The sequence below is a fragment of the Neofelis nebulosa genome, chromosome 3, assembly GCF_028018385.1.
Source record: "Neofelis nebulosa isolate mNeoNeb1 chromosome 3, mNeoNeb1.pri, whole genome shotgun sequence".
NCBI classification, from domain to species: Eukaryota; Metazoa; Chordata; class Mammalia; order Carnivora; family Felidae; genus Neofelis; species Neofelis nebulosa.
This window is the reverse complement of record NC_080784.1, coordinates 123,245,195-123,257,598: the sequence shown is the minus strand read 5'-3', so window position 1 is coordinate 123,257,598 and position 12,404 is coordinate 123,245,195. Positions and strand designations below refer to the sequence as shown.

General features: G+C 39.5%; 1 protein-coding gene across 1 annotated transcript; it reads right to left on the bottom strand.

Annotated features, from left to right (window-relative positions):
* Window positions 1–5,536: 5,536 nt before the first annotated feature.
* On the bottom strand, window positions 5,537–5,968 carry LOC131506161 (small ribosomal subunit protein uS12-like). Its single transcript, XM_058719711.1, has one exon. The coding sequence runs from the start codon at window positions 5,966–5,968 to the stop codon at window positions 5,537–5,539; it is 432 nt and encodes a 143-aa protein (XP_058575694.1).
* Between the last annotated feature and the right edge of the window lie 6,436 nt (window positions 5,969–12,404).

Here is a 12,404-nt window from a genome sequence, read left to right as displayed (position 1 = left end):
TTCGTGGGTTCAAGCGTCACGTCAGGCTCTAAGCTGGCAGTGTGGATGGAGCCTGCTTGGGATTGTCTCTTCCTCCCTCTCTGCCCCTCCCCCCCCCCTTGTGCTCTCTTTCTTTCTCTTTCAAAAATAAATAAAGTAAGAAATGCTTGCTCTTCAAATGTTCATTATTAGTATTATTTTATTGTCTTTTTTGAAGTACAGTTGACTAACAATGTTATGTTAGTTTCAGGTGTCCAACATAGTGATTCAGCTTCTTTATACATTATGCTATCTATGCTCATCACAAGCGTAGCTGCCATCTGTCACCATATAACACTATTCCAATACCATTGACCATATTCCCTATGCAGTACCTTTTATTCCTGTGATTTATTCATTCCATAACTGGAGGCCTGTATCTTTCTCTCTCCTTCAGCCATTTTGCTCATCCCTCCAACCCCCTTTCCTCTGGCAACCACCGTTTGTTCTATGTATTTATAGGTCTGATTGTGCTATTTGTTTGTTTTGTTTTGATTCTACATATGAGTGAAATTATATGGTATTTGTTTTTCTCTAACTTATTTCACTTACTGTTATACCCTGTATGTCCATCCATGTTGTTGCAAATGGCAAGATCTCACTCTTTTATGGCTGAATGATACATATCACATATCTTTTATCCATTCATTTATTGATGGACACTTGGGTTGCTTCCATAGCTTGGCTATTGTAAATAATGCTGCAGCAAGCATAAGGGTGCACATCTTTTTGAATTAGTATTTATTCTTTATTCTTCTTTACTGTTTTTATTGAACATACACTATAAGCACATTGGGTACCATTGCCTTGAGTTGTGCTTACGCATTAGCCATTTCTCCCACTATTGCTTTGTAATATCAGTGCAAATGCCAACACTCTGGAAAAGTCGCTAACATCATAGCGTTGTTACGAAGATGGTTCTGAATTTCTGACTTCATAGACTTCCTGAAAGTTGCTCATGGATCACCAGAGGTCCGTGTACTACTCTTTTAGAACCACTGATCTAGATCCTCAACTGGTCCTTTTTTTTTTTTTTTTTTTTTTTTGGTCTACATTTTTGGCATTTTTATAGAAGCAGACCCAGTGAAGAAATTCTAGGACATGAAATTTCAATGCTTTCATAGATTACAGGTTTTAGCCTAAAAGAAACAGTGATGTTTCCCCTTGTACAAAAAGAATTTCCAGAGGCCAAAAGCACACAGTTCTCAAATTTATCTTAGAATATGGGGATGAAAAACGATTCAAGCCTTCTAGTATTTACTCATCCAACAAATATCTTTCAATATTTACCATTATAAAGTTACATAGAAATGAGAAATAGAAAATTTATAAGTTGTAGAAATATATTCATATACTTTTATTACAATGTTTCTAAAAATTAATTTAAAATCATTTTTTTTTTCTGTGTATGCTCCATACAGTAAATTTCATTTCTTTATTTAAGTGAATATCTACTTTGGTTAGAAGAATCCTGGTATCAAATCAATTCTGTAACTAATGCCAGTCACTACAAAGTAAAAATTACACCTGAAATTTAGAGTCTTTGCTATGCAAAGTTCTCTTTCTTGTTTTTCCTCTTCCTTGCCCGCACCATCCCTCTGCCCCTCCCTCCTTTCCTTCTTTCCTTCCTTCCTTCCTCCCCCTCTCTCTCTCCTTCCCTTTATTTTTTTCTTGCCTTCCATCAGTGGAGAAAACTTTGGTTTTAAAAAATTACCCCTAGTGAACTTTCAATCTGATAAAGGCTTTTTTTTTTTTGTCTGTTGTTTTTATTTTTATTTCTGTTTTTTAATTAAAAAAATTATAATCTTTCCTTTTAAACATTTATTTATTTTCGAGAAAGTACAAGGTGGGGAGGGGCAAAGAGAGGAGGACAGAGGATCTGAAGCTGCACTGACAAGGTGACAACAGTGAGCCGGGTGTGGGGGCTCGAACTCACAAACTGACCCGTGAGTCGTGACCTGAGCTGAAGTTGGATGTTCAACTGACTGAGCCACCCAGGTGCCCCTTATTCTTTTTATTTTTTAAAGAAAGAGTCTATTTTTGCTAAAATGTATCCTTTGGAATGGATCTGAAATAATTTTTACATATCACTTCTATCTTCCTTTTTATTTTCCATCTGCAAGTACCTCTGTGAATTCCTTTCCACATGCATAAGGTTATCCTTAGAGTTCTTCTATGTAGCAGTTCTAGCACCAATATGCAGGGCAGAGGCTGGGCTCTGGTAGTGTAAGGGCTGTGTAGCAGTTAAGAGCTCTGGAGTCAAGGGGCCTTATATTCTGATTGTGTACCTAATGACCTTGGCGAAGTTACTTAACCTCAAAAGCATTGGTTTCTTTATCTATAAAAAGGGACTATTATTAGTACCTACTATTATTAGAGGTATAATGAAGATAATACAATGCAGTGACTGGCAGATAGTTAACATTTAATGTATGTTATTATTACTTCTGAGTCTCAGTGTTCTCAGAATTCATGTTAGATGGTATATAAATTAATTCCTTTCTGTATGGTTGACTTTTGTGCTAATAAAATTTCTGGAAACTATCGGCTACTGTTCAAAAAGAAAATCTATTAGTATAAGGCGGATCACAAATCGACATATACCCTGTACACAGATGTCAAAAGAAAATGAAGTTTATGTTCTCTCTGACTTATTTAATCTTTCTTGTAAGTACCTAATCTATACTGAGTAGGAAAGTGGAACAATTTATTCTATTCCAATAATTTTAGTTTAATCCATTAGTTTAAGTCTTTACGCAATCTGGAATTTTTTTTGGTCTAAATTTTGGTATTTTGGTTTCCTTCTTTTCAACCTGCTTTTCTCCCACATGGTGTCTGGGACTATTGGAGAGGGGTATCCTGTGGTGAAGGGAAAGAGACAGTCTTTAAGATTTATTTCCAAGGCTATATACTGACTTCCAGTCCCTGTTGTTTATCTATGACCACTCTCGCCCTGTTATCCTTAGAGATTGAGGTTGCTGCCTACTCTACAAATCAGCATGAGGGCTAAGTAGCTCTTTCGTTATTGGCCATAAGCTCTCCGTGACATCCATTCAGTCCTGGAACACTTGGCCGTGGCCATGCTGATTCCCAAGGGACCCAAAGGAGCTGACTTTTGTGCGCTACTTTGTCATCAGGTGGGAACATCTAAGGACAACTCAGCTAAGATCCTTTTATTGCATGATCTCACTGTGCTACAACTTTTACTCTGAAGCCATTCCTTCCCTCCTGTGAAGTAGGGCTCAAGTCTTTGTGATTTAGGCATTCTCTTAAATCAAATATGCTTCCCCTGTCTGGAGCTTTGCTTCTGAGATAGGAGAGCAGGACACACACGTCTCACCTACTTTTGCTTGCTTTTCCTCACCCAGGGTAGAAGGATGGGCTTTCTACGTCCTTTACGTCATTTCCCTGGATTTTGTGATCAGGGACACCTGCCCCACCTCTCCATATGCTTCAAGTGGTGCTTTGTGATTTAGACATCTTTCCTGACAGTCTGCTTTTCAAGTCCACTCTTTCCCTTCTAGAGGTCAAGAAAGTCAGCTCTGAGATTCAAAGCTGATCAATAGTGTCTTTGTTTGAGGCTCTTTCCTCTCCTAGAACAATAACTCAAGGCTCAAATTGGTGAAAAAAAGCTGAAAGCACTTAAAGGGGAAATGAAGAACACCGTTTCAATATTTACAAAATAATGTCCATTGTTATGGTAATTTACCAAATGTTCCTCCAACTACAAGACCCATACTTTTTCCCCTGCTTGGCAGTGGACAAACTTGTGGTCTTTCAAGGGCAAGACAAAAGAAAATCAGAAATGAGAGGATTAAAGGGATTTGAAGTAGCTGGAATTTAGACACAAGGAGTGAGGAAGGAGAGAGACGTATTTAAGATTCTCTGAGCTCACTGGTGCCAAGCGTTACTGCTTGTAGAAATGGAAGTATTCCGGAACATTTTCTGATATTGCTTCAAGACTTAAATATCTCCATTTTAAAGGATTATTAGTGAAATGACTACTCGCAATCCAACACATATAGGTCTCACCCAGTGGTATATCCAGAATAATTAGGGTATAATTGAAAATATAGCCAGGGAGAATTTCTTCAAAGTTTCAGCATTTGCCTTGAGACCACCCTAAATGAATTAGGATGCTGGAGTCAGGCTGTCTGGAGTTGAGTCCCAGACCACACTCAAGTGGCACATGAAAAGTTCTGTTTTCCGAACTATAAAATGAGGATTATAATAGCATTTGTTGAGTGTTTTTGTATGCTGGATACATGCACGTTAACTCATGTAATCAGGAAATAACCTCAGGATGCATTATTTAGAATCTCTGTTTACAGATGACAAAGCTGAGTCTCTGAGAGATTAAACTACTTGTTCACCATCATATAGTTAGCTAGAGGTGAAGGTGGGATTAGAGTCCAGGCAGTGTGACTCACGACCTGAATAGTGACAGGTGACACTTTTGGACATACTCTATGCCAGGCGCTAATCTAAGAACTCCTTATCCTATGAGATAGGAACTGTTTTTATCCCATTTTACCGATTAGAAAACTGAGCACAGACAGGTTAAGTAATTTGTGCAAGCTGACATACTGATTAAGTATGGATTCAGGTCTACCCAGTCTGGCTTCAGCTTGTGCTATCAATCTTCATGCTACACAGGAAGATGTCAAAGGGTTTTTGTGGGCAACAACTGAGAAAATCCGCGTGAAATACTTAGCACAGCACCTGGCATAGAGGAAATGCTCAGTAAAAATGAACTAATTATTATTAACCAGGAGTTCCTATAAATTGGCAGGGGTGATTGAGATCATTTAAGCACGGAGTGTTCTGTGCAGGTAAACCTTTTGTTGTATGTGCTATTCTCGTAATTGTCCTCATGATTTGGGTTTATATAATTTCATTCATTAATTCATGAGTTCATTCAATCAGCCCATCTTGCCTCATATGTCACTTTTAGTATGCCAATGCTGTGCCAAGTGCTTTGGTAAGTGACGTGGAGAGACCTTTTTGGGAAAAGGCTCATGGATTCATTTTTCAGGCTGTTTTTGCCTTGGTCTTGTAACAGTTTCCCACTCCTGAGATGTTTTATCTCTTAATCTGGAAACTGTGTGCTAAAACTTTATAGCTTTTCACCTAATGTCTGGCTCACTTTTATTTCCTTGAGTATTTTTTATTTTTAAATTTAATTTGGGAGGGAGGCAAACCATAAGAGACTCTTAAATACAGAGAACAAACTGAGGGTTGATGCAGGGGGTGGGGGGAGAGGGGGAAATGGGGGCTGGGCATTGAGGAGGGCACTTGTTGGGATGAGCACCGCGTGTTGTGTGTGAGTGATGAACTACGGGAATCTACCGCAAAAACCAAGAGCACACTTTACACACTGTATGTTAGCCAATTTGCCAATAAATTATATTTTTAAAAAAGAGCTAACAAACATATTATTTACCTTTAAAAAAAGCAAAAACAAATTTATTTTTTTAGCATTTGAAAATTTATTATTGTCATTTTTCACCATCAAAACTTATGATCTTGGTCTTTCCTTCTTGCCCTTGTATAAAGTCAAAAGAGAGACCCTGGCTGTTTTGACAATGTTAGAGCCAAATCCAGGAATGTCACTGATCGCATGACCTTTGTGACCAAATCCACCAACAGGAACATCATCATTTTCCTCCGTAAAATTCAAACAACTATCATTGGACACAAAGGCTGTGATTTTTTGGCCATTCTCAATCAGCTGGACCCTGTCACACTTCCTGATGGCAGAATTTGGCTGTTTGGCTTCAGCCCCTATTTTTTCCAGCACAATTTCCTTTGCGTGGGAAGCACCTCCAAAAGCATTGGCCTTCAGGGCTGTGCCCAGATGGGCTTCCCTGTACTGTTTACCATGCCGCTTCTGATCTCCTAGGTGGCTACGGCACTTCCTGGCAGTATGGAGACCGAGATACTTGCCCATCTGGCGGGTTCCAGGGGCCTGAGCCAAAGAGAGAAACAGCGCAGGAAGGAGCCACCTATTTCCTTAAACGTTTTGAAAACAGGGCTTTTGTTCCGAATGCCATTTTGCTTCTGCTAAGGGGAAGGAGAGAATATGCATAACCTAAAAAGCACTGGTCTCAGAATCAGAACACAAGTTCAAAGCCAGTTCTCTTGGCTCTTTGACCACTAGCAAGTTGCTTAACTGCGTTAAACCTCAGTTCCCTCTGAAGGGAGGTAGCAATTTCTACCCCATAAGACTGCTGGGTGATTGAATGAAGCAGCCAAAGGCAAAACCTCCAAAACAGCACTTGCTCCTGTAAGGCACTCTGTTTGCCTTATGTATTTCTTTTCTTTTCTTTCTTTCTTCCTTTCTTTCTTTATTTTCATATATATATATATATATATATATATATATATATATATATATATTCTATATAAATTCTCTTATGGTTTGTCTCCCTCTCTGTTTTTTTATATTATTTTTGCTCCCCTTCCCCTATGTTTGTCTTCTTTCTTTCTTTCTTTCTTTCTTTCATGTTTATTTTTGAGACAGAGAGAAACAAAGCATGAACAGCAAGAGGGGCAGAGAGCGAGGGAGGCACAGAATCTGAAGCAGGCTCCAGGCTCTGAGCTGTCAGCAAGGAGCCCATTGTGGGGCTTGAACTCATGGACCGTGACATCATGACCTAAGCTGAAGTCGGACGCTCAACCGACTGAGCCACCCAGGCGCTCCAATCTGTTTTATTTCTTAAATTCCACATATGAGTGAAATCATATGATACTTGTCTTTCTCTGACTGACTTTTTTGCTTAGTATAATACACTCTAGTTCCATCCACGTTGTTGCAAATGGCAAGATTTCATTCTTTTTGATTACTGAGGAATATTCCATTGTATATCTATACCACATCTTCTTTATCCATTCGTCGGCTGATGGACATTTGGGCTCTTTCCCTACTTTGGCTATTGTCAATAGTGATGCTATAAACATTGGGGTGCATGTGCTCCTTCGAATCAGCACTTCTGTATCCTTTGGATAAATACCTAGTAGTGTAATTGCTGGGTTGTAGGGTAGTTCTATTTTTAATTTTTTGAGGAAACTCCATACCATTTTCCAGAGTGGCTGTACCAGTTTGCATTCCCACCAGCAGTGCAAAAGAGTTCCCCTTTCTCTGCACCCTCGCCAATGTCTGTTGTTGCCTGAATCATTAACGTAAGCCATTCTGACAAGTGTGAAGTGGTATCTCATTGTGGTTTTGATTTGTATTTCCCTGATGATGTGTGATGTTGAGCATTTTTTTCATATGTCTGTTAGCCATGTATATGTCTTTTTTGCAAAAGAGTCTGTTCATGTCTATTGCCCATTTCTTCACTGGATTATATGTTGCCTATCTTCTCCTTTAGGATTTTGATGGCTTCCTGTATTATGTTTAGGTCTTTCATCTATTTTGAGTTTATTTTGTATATTGTGTAAGAAAGCTGTCCAGGTTCATTCTTCTGCACGTCGCTGTCCAGTTTTCCCAACACCATTTGCTGAAGCGATGGTCTTTTCTCCATTGGCTACTTTTTCCTGCTTTGTTAAAGATCAGGTGGTCATATGTTTGTGGGTCCATTTCTGGGTCCTCGATTCTGATCCATTGATGATCTGAGTGTCTGTTTTTGTGCCAGTACCAAACTGTTTTGATGATTACAGCTTTGTAAAATATTTTGAAGTTTGAGACTGTGATGCCTCCAGTTTTGGTTTTCTTTTTCAGGATTGCTTTGGCCATTTGGGATCTTTTCTGGTTCCACACAAATTTTAGGATTATTTTTTCTAACTCTGTGAAGAACACTGGTGCTATTTTGATAGGGATTTCTTAGAGTTTGAGAGGATCTTAAAAGCCAAAGGGAGTCCAGTGCCTGCTACAGGCATTCCATTCACAGCCTCTATGGTAGGCAGTACCCCAGCCTGTCCTCCTAGAGAGAAAAGGCTCATGTGTTTGAAAAGCATTCTAAGGCAGATCCAGTGGCTACATGGTGCTCTGTTGGTCCAAAGGAGATGTCCTTTCATAAAATCTACCATGCTCAGAAAGATCACATAATTGTTCTTATTTTTTGTATGGAAGTCCTTCAAATATTCAAAGATAGTCCTTTCTTCAAATTAAACAACCTTTCTCTTAATCTCTAGGGGTTGCCAATGTTTCCCTCAGAATGCAGAGCACAGAACAGACATGATTACCAAGTATTTTTTCCGGCAAATTTTTGTTAAGTCAGATCAGTCCCCTACTGCCATGAGGAATTTTTGGTTTTAACCTAAAAGAAGATTTTATTAATACCTGAATCAGGATTTAAACTGAGACCTGTAGGGTTTCAAAGATATGCTTTTCTTAGCACCGTATTATTCAGTTATAACCTACCTTCTAGGCACAAAAAACTCTGATTTTCTCCAAATACCCAGTGTTCATCATAATTCTCCACAAACTGTCACTTCTGCCTGCAACACGTTTATTCATTTTTGTCCTGGTAAATTTTAACTCAGTTGTCCATATGCAAGACTCTACCTTTTGCTCCCTAGGCCCTACCCTGTCACCCAACAGACAGTTCTGACTTCATGAGCCCATATGACAGACCTCACACACATCTATAGAGGAGAAAGTGGAGACAACGGTCCAGGTTGTTGTCATTTTTAAGTTTGCTCAATTTTCCTTAAAATAGTTAAAAAGAATTTTTTTAATGTTTATTTATTTTTGACACAGAGAGAGAGAGAGAGAGAGACAGAGCATGAGCAGGGGAGGGGCAGAGAGAGAGGGAGGCATAGAATCCGAAGCAGGCTCCAGGCTCTGAGCTGACAGCATAGAGCCTGACGTGGGGCTCAAACTCACAGAGTGTGAGATCATGACCTGAGCCGAAGTCAGACGCTCAACCAACTGAGCCACCCAGGCGCCCCTCAATTTTACTTAAAATAGTTTAAACTCACAGAGGACTAACCATGTCAGCAATGCCTTTGAATCAAAGATAGTTGGATCAAATATTTTTGCAGAATTTATTCATTTGAAATGGAGTTGGATGGGGCACATGGGAGGCTCAGACGGTTATAAGCATCTGACTTTGGCTCAGGTAATGATCTTAGAGTCATGGGTTTGAGCCCTGCTTCCGGCTCTGTGCTGACAGCTCAGAGCCTGGAGCCTGCTTTGGATTCTGTGTCTCCCTCTTTCACTACCCCTCCCCCACTCATGCTCTGTCTCTCTCTTTCTCTCTCTCAAAAGTAAATAAACATTAAAAAAAAAAAAAGAAATGGAGTTGGGGGGCACCTGAGTGGCTCAGTCAATTAAATGTCCAACTCTTGATTTCAGCTCAGGTGATGATCTCACAGTTTGTGAGATCAAGCCTTGTGTCAGGCTCTGCACTGACAGTAGTGTGGAGCCAGTTTGGGATTCTCTCTCTTCCTCTCTCTCTGCCCCTCCCCTGCTCATGTATGCTCTCTGTGTCTCTCTCAAAAATAAATCAATAAACAAAATAAAGAGAAATTTAAAAAAATGGAGTTGGAAATATTTCAGGAACAGGTAGTCAGAGGTCTTTAAGTATTCTTTTTCCTAATCAGGAAATCCTATAAATCTCCCCAAATATTCCATTTTCTAAAGGTTTTCAGTAGTATTCAAGTTTATTTTTTAAATAATAGAAACAAAAATACGTTACCTTTGGTGTTAGATGCTTCTGGACATTTTTAAGCAAGAAAACATTTTAGAAGTTTTTCATTTTTAAAAACATTAGGTACTTGCTTTCCATTAAGGCATATTTTATTATATACATTCTTATTGTATATTAATCACAGAAATGAGTGTTTTATTTAATGTTATCAGACACACTAACATTTCTGCTGAGAATTTCCCTGAGGATTTTCTCATTTCTGAGTTTTGAGGACAGTAAGACTGCGTGATACCTAATGACCAAGAGGATTAATTTATATTATATTTAGAAACATAACTGCCCACATGTTACTATAACCAAGTGCTAGCCAACCGTTTTAGCTTTTGCAAAACCAGCTTTATTTTCTTTATGTAATGTCCAGAAACACTATTAAGATTGCTTTTTTTTTTTTTTTTGGTTATTATCATTATTTTTAAAATCAACATTTTATTTTGAGCAGTGCTACCCGGATTCTATTTTTTTCTCATTTGTGATAATAGCAGACTGCCTTAATGCATTAACTGAACTCTGTTCTTTTCATGATTTTTATCTTCTCAGGAATATAAATCAATAAAATTTGCAAAGTACAAGGAGCATGTCTTGATGTAGTTTGAATATCAGAAAACTCAATATATTTACTCAGAGCCCGTACTGAAGTAATGTGACACAGGTCACATAAAAATAGACAGTTGTAGCAATTTACCCTTCAGCATGCATTTATCAGTCACAGGAGAGCATCCAAAAGTTCTGTGAAGTACTTGAATTTCCTGTCCCTTTTCTTTAGTTGCTTTGAAATTTGAGAAAGAACAGCCTTGCAGCTGCTGGCCAAAGAGCTACCAAGTAAGACGTATGTTTAAAGCAAAGAATGGTGTTAGATTCTTATTGAAAAGGACACACAGGGCCTGTTAACCTCATAAATAGCTAAGAACAACAAAGCATGGAGATTGTTGAGTGACTTTTAGACTCAGGATATCAGAGAATCAGAGAAATGGGACCTCTTTCTGCATTTATTAAGAACATTTAAGATCGTAACTGAAATGCCCTCCAGGCAGGTGATAGGGTCAGGTGAAACTAGTGACGGGTCAGGTGGGGACAGTGGCCCACTGTGATGCATATACTCATCTGCAGGAAGAAGCTTCCTTGCAGCAACGGTGTGTTATTATTACTCTAAGGGAATGCAGCCCTTGCAGCATGTTGTGGGATTTCTCGGAAAGACGGAAACCTGGATTTTAATGTGAAAGTTTCGGGGCTATTTTGCACAACTTCACAAATTGTGAAAATACAGCATACACAGCAGCACATAGTATGCCTATATGCGAACCAAACAAAAGATTGCACAAGCGTTAAATTTGACCTGTTGGTGGGCAGTTTGCTGTTTCCGGTTTACACTGCTAGAAAGTTTTTTGTTGTTATTGAAACAAGGTCCGTTTTCCAGTAGCTTTAATTCCTTGGATCTTAGGGTCGTGTCAAACAAATGTAATTTTTGCGCACACACAAATGCACACACGCGAACAGTGTGTCAAATATTTGAAGTCAGTTATCATATTTATTTATTTAAATTTAGGGTCTGGGGAGTCAGTCGTGGAAATACATTGTTAATGTGTTACGACTGAACAGTAATGAATGTAGGCTAGTCCTATAGTGCACCCTTTTTCCCCATCTGAATGATAACAGTTACTTTAATAATGCATTCTACAATCTTGCCTTAAATCAAGGTCAAGACAACTGGTCTGTTGCTTGGAGAATCTGCCAATCTGTGGTCTACTCAGTACAGAGCTCTAAAGGTCTGCCACCTGTGGGCTTCTTCCTGCCAAGTCCTTGGACCCTTGAGAGTATGGCTGGCGTGGTACTTGGTGAGTGGGATCCTAAAATAGTCTGTTGTGTTTGCACCTGGTGGTGAGGGAACTTGGAGGGAATTTAGCCCCTTGGTGACTCTATGAACTTTAGACTCTCTCACGAATTCCCTCTGTATGTGTGGCCCATATCAGACTGCAAGGACACGCTTAAAAACAAGTAGTAAAGACTGCTAAATTTGTGCTGTGCACAGTTCCAAGTTCTCTCTCTCTCTCTCTTTCTATTTTAAGTCATTAAATCCTCATGATAACTCTATGAGGTGTTAGTGTTACATTTACTGACAAGGAGACTATTCACAAGAAAACCACCCAAGGCCGCACAGTTGATCAGTGATAAAGCGTGGATTTAGACCCAGGTTCCAGGATGTGTACATCTTCCTTCCCATAGTTCTGCCTATGTCCCTGGGTCTTCAATACCAGTTCAAATCCTTTCACGGACTGGAAGTGGACTATAAAAAATACCTACTTTGGGAGAACTGGGATCTACTCGCTGCCCTGTGTCTGGCTCTCAGCCAGCCTGACCTCCCATGTGCCCCACACCACCTCTGGACCAGCCCACACACCGTGGCAAACCTCCAGGGTGTCCATGTATGGCCATGGAAGTCTTGTGGCTTGTTGCTGACCTGCCTTGACGCTTCTGTCTTCATCCAATATTGAACTCCAGGCTCTGCAGTCACTGTGTTCCCTGACTGTAGAACCTGGGGTTTGTCATTGGTCCCCTTTATATTTGAACCTTGGTCTAACTGGACTTTCTAGTGTTTAATGGCTGTTGCTGTCCTGTCCCTGCTGAACCCCAAACTGACATGGGTTTGCATTTGGGTTCTACAACTTAATGGCTGTGAGACCTTGAACAAGTTAAATATCTTTTCAAGGTTTACCCGTTAGCAAAAGGGAGGAA